The sequence below is a fragment of the Pseudorca crassidens genome, chromosome 10, assembly GCF_039906515.1.
Source record: "Pseudorca crassidens isolate mPseCra1 chromosome 10, mPseCra1.hap1, whole genome shotgun sequence".
NCBI classification, from domain to species: Eukaryota; Metazoa; Chordata; class Mammalia; order Artiodactyla; family Delphinidae; genus Pseudorca; species Pseudorca crassidens.
Genome location: NC_090305.1, coordinates 26,446,098 through 26,466,242, shown reverse-complemented (window position 1 = coordinate 26,466,242; position 20,145 = coordinate 26,446,098). Strand labels below are relative to the sequence as shown.

General features: G+C 38.4%; 1 protein-coding gene across 1 annotated transcript in view; it reads right to left on the bottom strand.

Annotated features, from left to right (window-relative positions):
* Nucleotides 1-20,145, bottom strand: part of PKHD1 (PKHD1 ciliary IPT domain containing fibrocystin/polyductin) — a 425,823-nt gene that overhangs the window by 146,266 nt on the left and 259,412 nt on the right. The window contains exon 52 of the mRNA XM_067755820.1: nucleotides 5,038-5,175. Within this exon, the coding sequence (XP_067611921.1) occupies nucleotides 5,038-5,175 (138 nt within the window). The remainder of the gene's footprint in view (nucleotides 1-5,037; nucleotides 5,176-20,145) is intronic.

Genomic DNA, 20,145 nt, shown 5'->3' with positions numbered 1-20,145 from the left:
GGGGTCTCAAGACATTATTTTCTTCTCATTTTCCATCTACCTTCATAGCTGTTTCTTTTCCGTTCTCCTTCCTGAACTCAGCTTCTTCCATTACCTTAAAAGGTTGGTTTTTGCCAAAATTTCAGCACTGGTCATTTTTTCTCTCTATCTCACAGCTTTGATTGCACATTTTGGCTGATGACCCATACATAGTTAGCACAGTCCTCTCTCCTGTGCTTTCTCATAAATCTATTTGCCCTCTACATGTTACCACTTACACATCCCACTGAAACCTCAACTTGACAAATGTGAATCTGTGTAATCAACAAACCACTGTACAGGCTCACTAAGTGGCTGATACTATTCAAGCACTTTAATAAATATTAATTCACTTAATTTTTATAAAACTCTATAAAATAAGCATGATTATTATTGCTCCCATTTTAGAAAGAGAAAGCTCATTAATTTACCAGAGTCACTCAACTAAAATGTGGTGGGAAGGAGGTTCTGTCCTGGCACCGCTGTGGACCCAAGATCTCCCAACCTGAACCCTAAGATGTATCCTAACCAACTCCCCTCCTCACATCAAAATTGCCACGCAGTTCTAGTGATTTTTTACCTCCTCAGTACTTCCCTAATTCATTCTTCCCCTTTAACTCCAGTGCCTTAGTTCAATCTTTTACAATTTCTTTTCTGAAACACCTCGTAGCCTTCTCGCTTTTCACTGTGCCCCTTCCAACACATGCCCCACACTGCCAAGAGTGATCACTCTAAGACCAGATCTAATCATGTCACGTCCCTGCTTAAAACCACCCAGTGACTGTGCACTGCCTTCATGATAAAACCCAAACTCCGTAACATAATGCATAAGGCCAAGAAGCTTCATCAGCTACCACCACTCTATAAATCCTACAGTCCAGGCCTACCCATTCCCTACAATTCCCTGAAGGTATAATGCTCATCCACAAATATGTGCCTCTTCCGATCTCTTCTTTTATCTTTAATCCCCCTCCGCATTGGAGGAGGTGACACTTCCAATTACGTTTTCATTTGTTTGTCTCCACGGCTTTATTGAGACATCTTGAAAGCTAGGTTCATGACTTCTATTTCTGTACCTCAACCTCTCCTGTGGTACTTGGCACGTGGTAGGCAATGAGCAAAAAACATGACGAATGAAAGTATGGACAAACAAGTGAAATACCTTAAGCTTATCTTAAGTGTTTTATCAGACTAATGAAACAACCACTGAACAAAGAATGAAACTGAATTTGGCATTTGTGATGCAGCTGCAGCCCTCTAAGCAAAGCTTTGATCTTAAACTTCCTTTCTAACGCTAGCATTATGATTCCACTCTACTAAAAGTCAATGGATACCTTTTGCCAGCACCAGCTGCCTTAAAAGCAGGACCACCAAGAAATATAATTCCACAATGTTGGGACTTGGATCAAATGGCATCAGATAGCAGACAGACTCTGGCAGTGCTCTGTGCCAATGTCCACATCTATTAGATTTATTTGCTAACTAGTCTTATTATCTATTTCATGTTGGGATTTCTTTAGGGTGTGGTAGAATGGGACAGATGGGTTGAAAGTCTTCCTTCAGGCATCACACAGATAGGATTGGGCAGATGGGTTCCTTTCAGATAATCAGCCTTAAAGCCTGGAACACATGGACAAGCAGAGAGAAAAAGAACATACCATGTCTAGTAATAGATAAAAATATAGTTGGTAATGGACACAATTAAAAATAAGATTTGAAGTGTATAAATCAAAACTGGAAAGTGGCATTGTGTCACTTCCCTTCAAAGGTACAGATTTTCACAAGCAACAAATCTGAATTATAGTAATAAGTGACCTCAGAAACCTAAAAAACTTACAAAAAAAGATCACTCTTAGCAATAGAAGATGCCAACCTGAAATAAGTTTTGTAGTAACAAGAACAAGGCTCAATTTTATTGAATATTTTTATCAGTTAACTGGATGAGAATTTTATAGAATATTAAACAAATGAGCAAGTGATATTAATCTGGGAGGAAAAAAGCAGAAGCCAAAAGGATTTCCTCACTGTGGAAAGATGGATTGAAATAATTAAAAAAAGACATAAGTAAAGAATATTGCACTTAGGTCTCCCTAAAACCCAAGTGAAAACAAAATAATTCTTATACAAGTGTACAATGTAGAGATATGTATTTAAGGCAGCATATGCAAAAAGAGAAGGAATTAGAGTTGATGAAGTAGTTGGCATAATCAGCTGGATGAAGTTGAATCTTTGGCTGTTTTAAAAGAAAAACCGTATCTGTGGTGGAGAGCGCCCACTGACACTTCATTTCCAAACTCTGCCCTCCTTTGCTCACTGCCCCAGGACACAGCTGTCCTGGACACAGGACATCAGTGAATCTTCCTTTACTCAGAGTTCTGGTTGGGTTTGGCTAAATGGTAGCATGAGCAGGAGATGAGGGAGGACAGAGAGTAAGATGTGGGTATTGACTCCCAGAGGTCCTTCTGGGTACTGAGTGTGTCCCAGTCACACAAAAGTTCATGGTGCTGCCTGACAACCATCTTCAGGCATTCACCTCCATCTCTGATTCCAGTTAACAATCTCCTTCTCTTACTCCTTTAGGGAAAGGGATGCTAAGGATACTCTCCTGTTTCTAGCCCTGGGGTTTGCCCCAGGCCTTTTGGATTTTTGTAAATGGTTCCTTCATTAAAATCTCCTCCAATTGCCCAAGTTAGTATGACATGTACTTCCCGCAGGCACCCTTACAGATAAACTAGCATTTATTAAACACCTATTATATGCCAAGCACTTAGTAGGAGCTGTTATACTTATGGTTTCAGCATCCCTCTGAGGTAGGTTCTATCATATGTTACAGATGAAGTGATGGAGGCATCCAGAGGCTGATTTATTTAAGGCCAAACATCAAGTAGGTAACCAGGTTGGATGTGACCCCAGGCTGTCTGACTTAGAGCCCATGAACATAGCCCAATTCTGCTATATTCATTTCACTCTGTTCAGAATAAGTCATGACTTATGCTTATACTCTTAATCTGGAGAATAGTTCTTTCCCCCTGGCTTCATACTTTCAGAGGAATTAAACAAACAAGTGTGTTTAGTGACAATTTCAGGAAGCATGAGGGGATCTCATAACTCAGAAATGTGGAGGCAGTGCAAATTTGTAAAATCTTTCCGAAAAGCAATTTGACAATATGCATCCAGGACCTTAAAGCACATGCACTTACCCTTAGGCCCATTAATTCCACTTATAAAAGTCTATCCTAAGAAAATAATCAGAGATGTAAATAATGACTTAAGTACTAAGATGTTTATTGCAGAGTAAGTTACAAGGACAAAGAAAACAAAAAAAATCAAAACCTGAAATAATCTTGAAGTTCAACAATAGAAAAACAGTTAACTAAATTATTATGCAGGTATGTATATGTATAGACTCACATGGATGTGGAATATTAAAGCTATCAAAATTGTGTCTTGGAAATAGAATGAATTAAGGAAATTCTCATATTGTTAGTCTAGGATTCAGAAGATTATCAGACTGTATACTCTATGTTTTAGAGCACGTGTGTGCACGTACACATGCACGTGTAAGGAAAAAAATGATTTTAGGGCTACAAAACATTAACTGCATCTATCTTTACATTTGGGAGTATAAGTGATTACTTTATTTCTTCGGTATAACTTTCTACTTGCTTTTCTGTATTTTCCAGGTGGCACAATAGAAGCAAAAATAAAAATTATTTTAAAACATCAATAACTGTGATTAAAATGATATAACTATAATTATATAATCATAATAATAACTGTAATTAAAATAACTGCGATTTATATATGGCTAAAATAATAGGAACTGCATAACCTGAAAAAGAGAAGATTCAATAAAATGTAGATGAAGGGCTATCAAAAGAAAGAGTTTGACACTCGTCCTAAATAGATCAAACAGAAGAACCTGAACCAACAGAAATTAGAGGAAGATAGATAGACTTTGTCTATAAGAAGGGAAAGAATTCTAACAGACTTTTTAAAAGTGGGAACACGTTGTCTCAAAAGGTTTTGATTTTTCTGTCAGTGGAAGCATTCAAGAAGAGGTTTGACCAAAATTTTTCAGGAAGCTTCTTGCAGTGATTTAAACTTTGGACAGGTAGTTAGGCCTAGAAGTCTCTCCTTCCAGAGAGTCTAAAATTTGCATGCTACTGAACAACAATACCTAAACATTTCCTCACCATCAGAGATTGTTTCTTTGGGATAAGGTATTTTTGTTTCTGAAAATTCTCTTTTAATCTCCTCTGTGGGGGCAAAGTAGAATGCCTTTCTGAGTTCAAAAGTAGTTCCTTTGAGGGCAAGGGACATGTCTTCCCATCATTGTGTACAACAGTTTCAAGTACAGAGCCTACCTAGAGCAACTCGGGTTTTTATTTAAGTAAGCCAGTGTACCAGACCTGGTTAAAGACCACCCCAGATCCACTCCATCCTGCAACATCCCTCACTTCCCAGTGGGAGGACCCTCATCTCCTAGCACCATTGCATCTCCCACACTGTGCAAACAGCCCTGGTTCCTCGAGAGACTCACTCTCACTGCACAGCGATTTCTGCCCCAGTATAGCACGAGCGCACAGCTTAGCTTTCAGGTCTGTTCTCTGAAGGACGTGCACTAAGATAGCAACTGAAATTTTCCTGTGAGTTGGTTGATCAAAGGATAACCAATCCACCCTACAAGATCTTCTGAAAGAGTGAGACACGGGTAAATTCTCACACAAAGAACTAAAGGGAGAATTGATGTGTGGCCTGAAGGAGGCAAAAAGAGCCCTGCAATGAGTATGAGGACCCTGGGACCAGATGGCAGCAGACAGCGGGTGGACAGGAGGGGGTGACCAACAAACATCACCTCTGTCTGTGTCCAAAGCTTGCCAGGGAGAAGCTTTACTAGCAAACTTCCTCCTTGGCTCAGCCCTCCCCAAACTCCCTCAAGCAACCCTGCTGGAGGACACCATCCTCTCCCAAGGCCTCTCCCTCCTCCCAATCCCGGTGCCCTTGCCTTTGACTCACCGACTTTCAGTTCCCCGCCTGCAATGAGCATGCACGCCAGGCTCAGAATGTTGCTTCTGTCCACAGGGAATTCTAGAGTCCCCATCACATAGAGGCCTCTGAGGGACGGAAGATCTGTATCCACAAGGACAGTCCTGTCTGCAGAAGGAAAAGAAATTGCTCAGACCCATAAACACAACGAGAATTACCTCCTCTCCTCCAGCGACCTGCACTGCGGTGCTCGAGGCAGTTCAGGAGCTGCTTCCCTTGCTGCCTGGGCCAGGACAGGGGCAGGAAGTGGAATAACAAATGGTTTTCCAAAGGCTAGGCTTTCATAAAGAGGCAGGGGAAACAAGAGGCATGATGCATACATTCTGCCATCGTTTTACAAACTGAGGATCATGGCCAAAGGCATTGCTGATGCCCCAAACCCTGCCCCAAGCCTACTTTAGTGCAAATGTCCAGATGAGCTGCACACCCTTTGTCCCCATCCCTCCAGTTTGGCTCTCATGTCTGAGAGGTAGACAACCATACAGACGACCTTGGCCTCTGAAGTCAGACTATCTGGATGTGAATTCCAGCTCTGCTACTGTCTGACTGCGTGGACCAACAATTTTACCCCTCTGTGCCTCAGTTTTCTAATCTGTGAAGTGAGGATGATAATAAAAATACCTGCTTCCTTCATAAGGTTTTTGTGAGGATTAAATGAATCAATAGACCTAAAGGGCTGAACCATTCTCAATTCCCCAATCCCACCGCGAAAAGCCCAGTGTCTGGTACATGCTCAATAAACACTGGAAATTTTCATTATTAGTACTGTTGTCCATTAGCTTGGCAAGCTTACAGAGCTCACGGGACAACTTAAAACTTATTCTTCATTTCCCCTTCCATAAAAGCAGTTTCCATACAACTTCAGGAGAAAGAAACATTGATTTTTGTTTGAAAGTAACAATAGAGTAATACGTGAGTAAAAATTCACCTTTAAAACAGTAAATATTTCATGTGTGCCAAAGTATTAAGTGTTACTTTCTGAGGCTTGGTAGTAATTCAACCCAAATTAAAGATATCAAATAAACATTTCTGCTTACATCTTAAGTATCATAATCACTGACACATGCAAAGATTTTTAAGGAATTTTAAAAAAAATTTATTTTGTTGAAGTATAGTTGATTTACAATGTTGTGTTAGTTTCTGGTGTACAGTAAAGTAATTCAGTTATACATATATATATATTCTTTTTCATATTCTTTTCCATTATAGGTTATTAGAAGATAATGAATATAGTTCCCTGTGCTATACAGTAGGTCCTTGTTGGTTATCCACTCTATATATAATAGTTTGCTAATCCCATACTCTCAGTCCTTCCTTCTCCCACCCCCTCTCCCTTGGCAACCACAAGTCTATTCTCTATGGCTGTGAGTCTGTTTCTGTTTCATATTTAAGGAATTTTTTAACATAATCTCACTTCTCATTCCAGAAAACAATGCACCTGTTGTTCTTAAGGACCTGCTCACCCAAATTAACTTCTCAGGAGTTGTCTTTTCTGGTTCCTGCCTACTGCTCAAAGGATAAGACCACCACACCTTCCTATGGCAGAGAGTAGAGGGTTGTGAACCAATCATTTCCCTCTTCCTCCTGGTTCATAGTTAGACTACCTTTTCTAGCCTCCTCTACAATTAAATGAGCCATGTGACTGAGGTGTAGTCAATAAAATGTAGGCAGAATCGAAGTGTGACACCTCCGGACCTGGTCCCTAAATTCTCCTGCACGTATTCCCTCCCTCCCCTTGTGTCTCAGTTAAATAGTAGAACACAGGTTCTCATGGTGTGGGCATGGGCCAAACAGCATCTGCATCACCCACTCATTCATCAGAAGCAACCCAAGTTTTAGCTCTGCTGGTAAGCCATTCATGGTCTCACACTGGATCCACCACTCCCCTGTGAAAATCTCTCTTCTTACAACATAGCACTAAAACACATTATTGTAATTACATACATGATTATTGCTTGTAAGGAGGGAACTGTCACTGGGCTGGTCCTCAGTGTCATTATGTCTTTCTCTCCAACTGTTACTTCCTTAGGAGAAGAGAACATCCCTTTTTCAAAATCCCTAGTGCTTACTGTGACATCAAAGATAAAGCCGTTAAATAAACATTGCCCGGATCTGTTGAGTTTAGTTCCCGACACCCCTTAAAATTCAAGTTTATTAGTGACTGATACAAAATCAATTATCAGGCTAACCAGATGAAAATAAATTTGCATTTCACTTTCAATTTCATGTTTGCTCCTTTCCACACATTCAAACAAGAGTGAAATATCTAGAGAATGTTCTAGGTTTAACATATATTTTATAGATTCATGGCTTTAACATGACTTCAAAAGCAAGATAGAAATTATTTCAAGCAAACACTTTTCAATACAAGAGTTCTATACAAATAGCCTTTATCTCTGCCAACCTATGGTCCATTCTACCAGTGTTTGGCTGTTGAACCTGATTATACAAAATAACTGAATTTCTTCAATAAAGGTTTTCTCTCATTCACAAAATACTTACACACAACACACACACAAAAGCATGATATTAGGTCTCTTTTGAATATACTTCTCAGTTAAAATATGTCTATTACATGGAATTTAAAGTTTTCCCTTTGGTCTTTAGCACATTCCCCCTTCGTAGATGTTTTTCTTTCTTTCATTTATTTTTTCTACTGCGCCATGAAGCTTGCGGGATCTTGGTTCCCAGGCAGGAGGTCAGGCCCAAGCTCCTGTGGAAGGAGCTCTGAGTCCAAACCGCTGGACTAACAGAGAACCTCAGACCCCAGGGAATATCAATCAGAGTGAGGCCTCCCAGAGGTCTTCATCTCAGCACCAAGACCCAGCTCTATACAACTGCCTGCAAACTCCAGTGCTGGATGTCTCAAGCCAAACAACCAGTAAAACAGGAATACAGCACCACCCATCAAAAAAAAAAAAAAAAAAAAAAAGAAACAACAAAAAAATATGTTACATACGAAGGAGCAAGGTAAAAACCTACACGACCAAATAAATGAAGACAAAATAGGCAACCTACCAGAAAAACAATGCAGGGTAATGATAGTATAGATGATCCAAAATCTCGGAAACAGAATGGGGAAAATACAAGAAACGTTTAACAAGGATCTAGAAGAACCAAAGAGCAAACAAACAGTGATGAACAACACAGTTACTGAAATTAAAAATACTCTAGAAGGAAGCCATAACAGAATAACTGAGGCAGAAGGATGGATAAGTGAGCTGGAAGATAAAATGGTGGAATAACTGCCAGGGAGCAGAATAAAGAAAAAAGAATGAAAAGAATTGAGGACAGTCTCAGAGACCCCTGGGACAACATTAAACACACCAACATTCGAATTATAGGGGTCGCAGAGGAGAGAAAAAAAAGGGTCTGAGAAAATATTTGAAGAGATTATAGTTGAAAAGCTTCCCTAACATGGGAAAGGAAATAGTCGATCAAGTCCAGGAAGCACAGAGAGTCCCATACAGGATAAACCCAAAGAGAAACACGCCAAGACACATATTTATCAAACTATCAAAATTTAAATATGAAGAAAAAATATTAAAAGCAACAAGGGAAAAGCAACAAATAATATATAAGTGAATCCCCATAAGGTTAACACCTGATCTTTCAGCAGAAACTCTGCAAGCCAGAAGGGATTGGCAGGACATACTTGAAGTGATGGAAGGGAAAAACCTACAACCAAGATTTCTCTACCCAGCAAGGATCTCATTCAGATTCAATGGAGAAATTAAAACCTTTACAGATAAGCAAAAGTTAACAGAATTCAGCACCACCAACCCAGCTTTACAACAAACGCTAAAGAAACTTCTCTAGGCAGGAAACACAAGAGAAGGAAAAGACCTACAAAAAAAAACCCAAAACAATTAAGAAAATGGTAATAAGAACATACATTTCAATAATTACCTTACATGTAAATGGATTAAATGCTCCCACCAAAAGACATAGACTGGCTGAATGTATACAAAAATAAGACCCATATATATGCTGTCTACAAGAGACCCACTTCAGACCTAGGGACACATACAGACTGAAAGTGAGAGGAAGGAAAAAGATATTCCATGCAAATGGAAACCAAAAGAAAGCTGGAGTAGCAATTCTCATATCAGACAAAACAGACTTTAAAACAAAGACTATTACAAGAGACAAAGAAGGACACTACATAATGATCAAGGGATCAATCCAAGAAGAAGATAGAACAATTGTAAATATTTATGCACCCAAAATAAGAGCACCTCAATACATAAGGCAAATGCTAACAGCCATAAAAGGGGAAATCGACAGTAACACATTCATAGTAGGGGACTTTTAACACCCCACTTTCACCAATGGACAGATCATCCAAAATGAAAATAAATAAGGAAACACAAGCTTTAAATGATACATTAAACAAGATGGACTTAATATACATAGGACACTCCATCCAAAAACAACAGAATACACATTTTTCTCAAGTGCTCATGGAACATTCTCCAGGATAGATCATATCTTGGGTCACAAGTCAAGCCTTGGTAATTTAAGAAAATTGAAATCATACCAAGTATCTTTTCCAACCACAATGCTATGAGACTAAATATCAATTACAGGAAAAAAAACTGTAAATCATACAAACCCATGGAGGTTAAACAATACTCTACTAAATAACCAAGAGATCACTGAAGAAATCAAACAGGAAGTCAAAAAATACCTAGAAAAAATAAACAATGAAAACATGATGGCCCAAAACCTATGGGATGCAGCAAAAGCAGTTATAACAGAGAAGTTTATAGCAATACAGTCCTACCTCAGGAAACAAGAAACATCTCAAATAAACAACATAACCTTACACTTAAAGCAATTAGAGAAAGAAGAACAAAAAAAACCCCAAAGTTAGCAGAAGGAAAGAAATCATAAAGATCAGATCAGAAATAAATGAAAAAGAAATGAAGGAAATGATAGCAAAGATCAATAAAACTAAAAGCTGGTTCTCTGAGAAGATAGACAAAAGTGATAAACCATTAGCCAGACTCATCAAGAAAAAAAGGGAGAAGACTCAAATCAACAGAATCAGAAATGAAAAAGGAGAAGTAACAACTGACACTGCAGAAATACAAAGGATCATGAGAGATTACCACAAGCAACTCTATGCCAATAAAATGGACAACCTGGAAGAAATGGACAAATTCTTAGAAATGCACAACCTTCCAAGACTGAACCAGGAAGAAACAGAAAATAAAAACAGAGCAATCACAAGCACTGAAATTGAGACTCTGATTAAAAATCTTCCAACAAACAAAAGCCCAGGACCAGATGGCTTCACAAGCGAATTCTATCAAACATTTAGAGAAGATCTAACACCTATCCTTCTCAAAACCTTCCAAAATATAGCAGAGGGAGGAACACTCCCAAACTCATTCTACGAGGCCACCAACACCCTGATACCAAAACCAGACAAAGATGTCACAAAAAAAGAAAAGTACAGGTCAAAAGCACTGACGAACATAGATGCAAAAATCCTCAACAAAATACTAGCACATTAAAAGGATCATACACCATGATCAAGTGGGGTTTATTCCAGGAATGCAAGGATTCTTCAGTATATTCAAATCAATCAATGTGATACACCATATTAACAAACTGAAGAAGAAAAACCATATGATCATTTCAATAGATGCAGAAAAATCTTTCGACAAAATTCAACACCCATTTGTGCTAAAAAAAAAACTTTCCAGAAAGTAGGCATAGAGGGAACTGACCTCAACATAATAAAGGCCATATATGACAAACCCACAGCCAACATTGTCCTCAATGGTGAAAAACTGAAACTATTTCCACTAAGATCAGGAAGACAAGGTTGCCCACTCTAACCACTATTATTCAAGGTAGTTTTGGAAGTTTTAGCCACAGCAATCAGAGACGAAAAAGAAATAGAAGGAATCCAAATCAGAAGAGAAGTAAAGCTGTCACTGTTTGCAAATGACATGATACTATACATAGAGAATCCTAAAGATGGTACCAGAAAACTACTAGAGCTAATCAATGAATTTGGTAAAGTAGCAGGATACAAAATTAATGCACAGAAATCTCTTGCATTCCTATAAACTAAGGATGAAAAATCTTAAAGAGAAATTAGGGAAACACTCCCTTTTACCATTGCAACAAAAAGAATAAAATACCTAGGAATAAACCTATCTAAGGAGACAAAAGACCTGTATGCAGAAAACTGTAAGACACTGATGAAAGAAATTAAAGATGATATGAAATTAAAGATGGAGAGATATACCATGTTCTTGGATTGGAAGAATCAACATTGTGAAAATGACTCTACTACCCAAAGTAATCCACAGATTCAATGCAATCCCTACCAATGGCATTTTTCACAGAACTAGAACAAAAAATTTCACAATTTGTATGGAAAGACCAAAGACCCCGAATAGCCAAAGCATCATGAGAAAGAAAAACGGAGCTGGAGGAATCAGGCTCCCTGACTTCAGACTATACTACAAAGCTACAGTAATCAAGACAGTATGATACAGGATAGAAAGCCCAGAGATAAACCCATGCACATATGGTCACCTTATCTTTGATAAAGCAGGCAAGAGTATACAATGGAGAAAAGACAGCCTCTTCAATAAGTTTTTCTGGGAAAACTGAGCAGCTGCATGTAAAAGAATTAAATTAGAACACTTCCTAAAACCATACACAAACATAAACTCAAAATGGATTAAAGACCTACATGTAAGGCCAGAAACTCTAAAACTCTTAGAGGAAAACATAGGCAGAACATTCTATGACATAAATCACAGCAACATCCTTTTGACCCATCTCCTAGAGAAATGGAAATAAAAACAAAAATTAAAAAATGGGACCAAACGAAACTTAAAAGCTTTTTGCACAGCAATGGAAACCATAAACAAGAGGAAAAGACAATCTTCAGAATGGGAAAAAATATTCACAAACAAAGCAACTGACAAAGGATTAATCTTCAAAATATACAAGCAGCTCATGCAGCTCAAAATCAAAAAAACAAACAACCCTATCCAAAAATGGGCAGAACACCTATATAGACATTTCTCCAAAGAAGATATACAGATTGCCAACAAACTGATGAAAAGATGCTCAACATCACTAATCATTAGAGAAATGCAAATCAAAACGACAATGAGGTATCACCTCACACCAGTCAGAATGGCCATCATCAAAAAATCTACAAACAAGAAATGCTGGAGAGTTGTGAAGAAAAGGGAACCCTCTTGCACTGTTGGTAGGAACGTAAATTGATACAGCCACTATGGAGAACAGTACAGGGGCTCCTTGTAAAACTAAAAATAGAACTACCATATGACCCAGAAATCCCACGACTGGGCATATACCGTGAGAAAACCATAATTCAAAAAGAGTCATGTACCACAACATTCATTGCAACACTATTTACAATAGCCAGGACATGGAAGCAACCTAAGTGTCCATCAACAGATGAATGGATAAAGAAGATGTGGCACATATATACAATGGAATATTACTCAGCCATAAAAAGAAACGAAATTGAAATAGTTGTAGTAAAGTGGATGGACCTAGGGTCTGTCATACAGAGTGAAGTAAGCCAGAAAGAGAAAAACAAATACTGTATGCTAACATATATATATATATGAAATCTAAAAAAAAAAAAAAGATTCTGATCAACCTAAGGGCAGGACAGGAATAAAGACACAGACATATAGAATGGACATGAGGACACGGTGAGCGGGAAGGGTAAGCTGGGACGAAGTGAGACAGTAGCATTGACATATATACAATACCAAATGGAAAATAGATAGCTAGTGGGAAGCAGCCGCATAGCACAGGGAGATCAGCTCGGTACTTTGTGACCACCTAGAGGGGTGGGATAGGGAGGGTGGGAGGGAAACGCGAGAGGGAGGGGATATGGGGATATACGTATGCATATAGCTGATTCACTTTGTTATATAGCAGAAAGTAACACAACACTGTAAAGCAATTATACTCCAATTAAGATGTTAAAAAAAAAAAGATGAGTTAGACATGTCTCCCATCATCAGGTGAAGACAGACAAATAAATACAATGCAATACCCTTGAAATGATAATATACTTTTTCATTACATGGAGATTGACCTCATCTTCATTTTCATCGACTTCAAAACAGAAGTTCTGTCCAAGTGCCTATTATAAAAAAATTCTGTGAAAATGAAATAAACCTATTACCACTAAAGAATTTTGTAAAAGAATTCTCCTTGTATTACGGTAACAGAGATGACAGCTAGCATTGCAAGTGATGCAGGCAAAACACTTCCCCCTGACTTAGTATCTAGAGCAGATCAGGTCCAAATGGACCAACCCTCAGCTATAATGACAGCTTCTAGAGGATTTCTCTCTGTTCCAGGTGTGGAAAGTTAGGACCAATATGTCACGTTGTCTAGGAGTAGCATGATTTCCATGAAGTTACTCAAGACGTTTCAGAAAAATCATTCAGAAGCAGTTATGCACACAACCCACTTAGAAACTTGAATGATAGAACACATCTAATTTAACTGTGGCCCAGTGCTTTTCACCTTGTCTTGACTTGGCCAAGGCTCCTGCATCCTACTATGTCAGTGACCAATCTATCCTACTGAAGAGAATGAGCACTGGCATATGGGAGGAACTATCTGGAATTTCTGTTGCTCGATGGGAGGCTGATGGGGGAACATATCCGTAAAGAGACTCCAAAAAGAATTAATGAGTACCAGATGTAATTAAAGACTTCTTTCCCCCTCAAAGGAGCTCAGGACCAGCCATGGGGTGGTGACTCTTGGTCCAGAATTACACCCTCTTTCTACTTGTTCATCCATCAAACACTAAACATCCCACCATCTTTATTTTAGTGTTTTTTCCCATGCGGTGTTTGGGGGTTTTCTTCTCCCCTGAAATGGTTGTATTTTGACAATGAGAAGGATAAAGCTTTATAAATAATATCTGGAAAGTTAACACTCAGGAAAAATCACCTGACTTTCCCCACGTATCAAATGCAACTACAAAAATAAAAACAAAGAGGCATTAGTCTTCTATAAATGCATAGCTACACTTAAGACCAGAAATCCTGAGCCACATCAAAAGGCAGATGTCTCTGACAGAAGGCGAGGGCTTCTTTGTATCAGGAATGATCTACTATAGCTACAAAGCATGCCATATAATTTCAAAACTAGATTTAAACTCATTTTATTCCCCCAGCAAAGTCAGGGGATCAAGGTCACTATTGTGTAGCATTCCAAGGGTCTGACATTCATTTAAATCCTGTAGAAAAGAGATCAAGGGCAAAGGGCACAGATCCTGGGAATAATGATGGGGTCTCGCGAATAAGCACAATTTAGGGCAGGCAGACCCACTGCTTGTGTTATATTCACTGTATCAGGCCCATAACTTAGGTGGTGAAGACAGTTTCCACGACAACCCTGCTATTGTCAGGAACACAGCCTACACCAACTTTGGACATGTCTCTGACTTCTAGGGGAGAATGATGGCATGCAAGGGCAGAGCAGGACATACAAGGACTATTTGTAGGCTTATTATTTTCCTGTATCTTCCATAATTAATAAGCTTGTTTCTACATTCAGTCTTAGCTCCAATACTTTCCCATAAATATGTGAACCAGTGGAAAAATAAGTTTTAATGCCATTTCAATCACTATTAAGTGACCCAATCTTCCTTTTTAAAAAGAGAAGACTATTTTTAGCTCTAAAGTAACTATTTTAAATATTTAGATATACATATGTACACAGTCATTGGTAGTATTTTCTCTCCTTTGTAGTCATTTAGCTTTTGGTGACTCTAACGATTTATCCAAATATTCCATCTATCACGATATATGAGGATGGTTCATCCAAAAATATTACTTTTATAATAGAATGGAAATTGTCATACATAAAGAGTTCACAGGAATGAAAGGTTAACATGATTGAAAATGAAAGTCAAGTAGACTAATTTACAGAGATGTTGGTATTCATTTATAAAGAATTCATTGTCTTATAGAAAAATCAGAACAAAGAAGTGCTAGAAGATGATGCAGTCTTTCTATAACTATATTCTTTTCAAAGAGCTGCTAACTTTACAGCCTGCCTTTTTCATCAAATCCACACAGGTGGTTTCTTTATTCTACTCTATCATTTTTTTCAAACTGGTCTTAAATATAGGCAGAAGAGGCAGTTTTCAAAGTACCCAGAGGCACATGATTCAGGCCTGAAAGCCAGCTTCCTTACACCTTGAAGAAAAGCCATCTGCCTGCCTGGTGTGTGTGTCTTTGGGGTGGGGGTAGGGGGAGGCTGCTCTCTTCACTCTCACCTCACGAGAAGAGTCCAATTTAAACTTCGGACAACAAATTCCCATCCCCTCCCCACACACACTCTCTCTGTTTCTTTCTCCATCACAGACAAACGTGCATAATTCCCACAGTAGAATCAACATGTTAAATTATGATATTTTAATTGATCAATAAAATGTTTAACATACAGTGTTTATCTTTTCCTCTAATCTATACCATCTGTTCTTCAAAAATATTTTGAATCTATTTAATAGGAAGGTCTTTAAGTAAAATTACCAACTGTATCAGATCAATCCTCTAAAGCCCAAATTCTGAAAGGAACATACCAGAAGGTGCTGCCATTTTTATAGAAATAGAAAAGAATTTGTGCCTTCTTTTATTCCAGCTTTCTTGGTTTTGTTTTGTTTTTAGTCTTGAGATGCTGTTATGCTGCAGTTCTCTCCATTAGGCTTCAAAGAATTCAGCGTGGCCAACTTGGTATTGCCTTTTTTTAATACAACTTTAATATTTAAAAAATTGATATATAATTGACATGCAAAAAGCTGTACATATTTCATGTATACAACTTAATGAGTTTAGAAATAAGTATACACCCATGTAACATCACTACAATCTAGGCCATAAACCTATCTATTCTTTCCAAAAATTTCTTCCCACCCTTTTAATTAATCAACCTATTTACTTATTTGTTATTACTTTTGGATAAGAACACTTAACATAATATCTACCCTCTTAGCAAATTTTAAGTACAGAATATCGTATTGTTTGCTATAGGCACTTTGCTGTACAATATCTCTCTATGATTTATTCATCATGCATAACTGAACATTGCACCCTTTGACTAGTACCTCTTCGTTTCCCCATCTTCCCTGTCTCGGCAACCACTCAATTTAAAAAATGGGCAAAGGAACTGAATAGACATTTCCCCAAAGAAAACATAACAAATGTACCACAGGTATATGAAAATGTGCTCAACATCACTAATCATCAGGGAAATGCAAATTAGAACTACAAGATATCACCTCACAACCCTTAGTATGGCTTTTATCAAAAAGAAAAAAGAAAACACAGATAACAAGTGTTGGCAAGAAACTGGAGAAAATGGGACCTTAGTGCACTGTTGGTGGGAATATAAACTGGTACAGCCACAATGGAAAACAGTATGGAGGTTCCTCAAAAAGTTAAAAATAGAACCACCATATGATCCAGAAATTCCACATCTGGGTATTTACCCAAAGGAAGTGAAAACAGGACCTCAGAGATATCTGCATGCCCATGGTCATTGGTTTTGCCACTTGAAACAAGGTCCATGGTGCTCTGATTGCTCAGGTGACTCGAGACTCAAAAAAACAAGCAACAGGATAACAACAGCAAAAACCTAGACCTTGCAATCCCCAGGAGACATAAAAGTGAAGAGCAGGCATTCTGATAAATTTGAGGTCAGATGTTTTATCCACATAATGAGGGCAGAGGCTTTATCCACATAATTCTGTTATCTCAATGTATCATTAATGAATCTGTACTAACCTGAAGTTTCATGATTAAATTCCTCTCCATCCCTTGCCGTACATGACACATTCATATTTGGAAAGGCATAAACTGATAAGTCTCAGGTGATCCAATTATTAAATTTTTACATGTGGCAGTTAGTGTTAAAGCCAAATGAGGCACCAAATTTATTTTATGTGGGTTTTTGTTTTGATTTGTTTCCTTAAGAAAAATAATGAAATCAGCTTGTAGTAAATAAATATATTTTCCCAATTTAATCCTGAAGAAAAAACATGAAGATCTATGAAATAAGTGATATAGCTCCATGTAGCAAACATTATATTCAATGAGTTTATTTCCCCTTCAGCTCTTTTTTGAAAACAAATCCTCTTTTTCTCTGCTTGACACTAGAGAGGGCAATGTGTCCAGAAAACTATGAGATTCTTAACTCTTCTTTAATGTTATTGGTTATTGTTTTCTCAAGCTTTCAATTATTTCTTCCAGCTGGAGGGAAAAACCTCTCCAAAACACTATTAAATTCCTTAAAAATAAAATGCTTGTATTCTATTTGTTTTAAAAATTATATGCATTATTTCATAAATGCATAATTGATGCTTAAAAGAGAACTTAGAATATAGTACCTGACTAATAAATATTGAGTAAATAACCTCTGTTCTACATTTTAACACATTGTATTCAAGTTCACAACTTCGGAGCAAACTAGTCTGTATTTTCCATTCCTAAGATCATGAAGTGCTTATGTTCTATATAAATATAAGAATTACTTCTGTAGAGGTGTTCACTGTCCTCAACATTTCCATTGTTATATATTTTAAAAATTCCCAAAGTCTTTAAGAATTTCTTTGTAAATTCCAATAAATTACATTTATTTAATGCTTGGGGTTTCCAAAATAACTTCCTTTCCCCTTGAGTTCAAATACATCCCAGAGACCATGAACGTTCCTAAAACTTTTATTCACAATTCACATGTATTTCAACAATAATATCCAGACTTTACAACCCCTGCCATAAGTCCCAATACTCTAAAATATCTTCATACTGCTTGGCAAAGATACTGAAATCCCCATCCTTAGGTTTAATCGTTCTTTTTAATCCAGGGTGTCTAGAAATTCCCAAGAGAAGAATGATATATAAAGCAAAGCATTATCACTGACCAATAAGTTTATTCATTCACCCATTCATTCACTTAGCAAATATTATCAAGTGCTTTGTTGGATACTGGCATATGTAAAAGAAATGAATATAAATAAAATAAGGCTTCCCATTCCACAGAGAGAAGTAAATACTTTTATGAGATTGATCGGATGAGTTTTTGGTGGAAGGAAGAAGTAGATCTGAATCCTTTTTAGTATTTGCTTCTGATATGCACCAAAATAATCATGGCAAGACCCAGGCACTATTTCAAAGTAAGGAACATTGTGTCTGTTTCTCCCTTCTTTCTAGTGCCCATCCATCCCCGAGAACCCAATGCCTTCATTTGCTCATAACCCCCAATGGCTGGAATCCCCATGATGCCCCACCTACCTACCCTCCACACATATCCAGGGTCTAAGCAGTTCTACAGTCCCATTCACATCTCAACTATATCCCCATTCTCTCCAGGCTACAGTCACTGACACCTGACTAATAAAGAATTCGTGTAAGAAAAACATGTAGGCTAATCCATCTACTACTATTTGCCCAAGTGCAGCAGAATGCTCACCTGATTAGAATTCAGAGACCTAAATTTGAATCCCAAATAAGCCATTCCTTGGGAAAATTGCTTAGCTTCCCTGATTTTCTGTTCTCCACGTGCAAAATAAGAGAACTAATACTTCATGGAGATGATAGTAAGGATTAGGTGAAACATCACATATAAAAGTATTACAGTGGGGCTTCCCTGGTGGCGCAGTGGTTGAGAGTCCGCCTGCTGATGCAGTGGACGCGGGTTCGTGCCCCAGTCCGCGAGGATCCCACGTGCCGTGGAGCGGCTGGGCCCGTGAGCCATGGCCGTTGAGCCTGCGCTCCAGAGCCTGTGCTCCGCAACGGAGAGGCCACAACAGTGAGAGGCTCACACACCACAAAAAAAAAAAAAAAAAAAAAAAAAGTATTACAGTGCCTGCCCCTACCAGGCATAAAAGTATTAGCTATCATCTGTTTTTTACACCCAACATATATTTTTGAATGTTCGCTCTATGCCTGTCACTTCATTATTTGGTGAGCCAAAGAGACATAGGCCTGGCTCTCATGAAACTTAAGTTTTTGTGGAGGAAACAGACATCTAAATATAATCACACAGATAACTACATAGGCACAAACTGTGCTAAGTGGTAAGAAGGAAAAATGCAAAATATCATGGGGATAGAGCACCCTAGACAGAAAAAGTAGTATATATGAATAGCACAAAGTGGGGGAAAGCTCCATACACCCAGAAGACTGACAAATAGCAAGGGCACCTAGACTGAAGAAGCTGGAGGACAGTGGTGAGAGGCGGAGGTGGAAAGGCAGGCAGGTGAGCGGGTCAGGCAGGACTTTGAAGGCTACGTGACAAATTGGAAACATTCTCCTAAGAGTGACATAAAGCCAACAAAGAGTTCTAAGCAGGGAAATTACATAACCACTTTGTATTTTTAAAAGATCACTCCGGCTGCAGTGGAGAAGAATGGAGTTGATAAGGGAAAGACAAGCCAGAGGAGAATACCTAAGGGGCATCCTAGTGGTTCACCTGAGAGGTGGTGAAAGGAGAGATGATGAAAAGCAGGCAGATGGGAGAAATACTTAGGAACAGAATATACAAGATTGGTTGAAGTGTCAAGAAGAACTGTGCAGTCGGTAATGGGAGACGACATCATGGGCTCAATCCAAAAAGCTGGGGAGGAGCAAGGTGGCAGCTGGGAATGGCAGACTCATGCAGGGAGGAGAGGAATAGAGGATGCTCTCCAGGGGTTTAGTTTGAGATACCTGTAAGTCATCTTAGTAGAGGTTTCAATTTGACAGTTGGACATATGGGTCTGATACTAGGAAAAAGAAAAAATATTTTCCTGGCTTTAAATACTGTCTATAGGTTGATGGCTATCAAATTTACATTCTCAGAAATACTGGGGAAGCAGAGACAGAACGAGGAGAGAAGAACTAGCATCAAGAAGTCGATGAGGGCTCAAGGGAATTTTTTAATCATAGGGACATGCAAAAAGATGCATAAATGCTGTTGGGAAGCATCCTGTAACAGGGAAAGGTTGTAGACAGGGAAAGGAAACAACCTGGAGGGGAAGACCGGCATGTGATGCAGGGAACG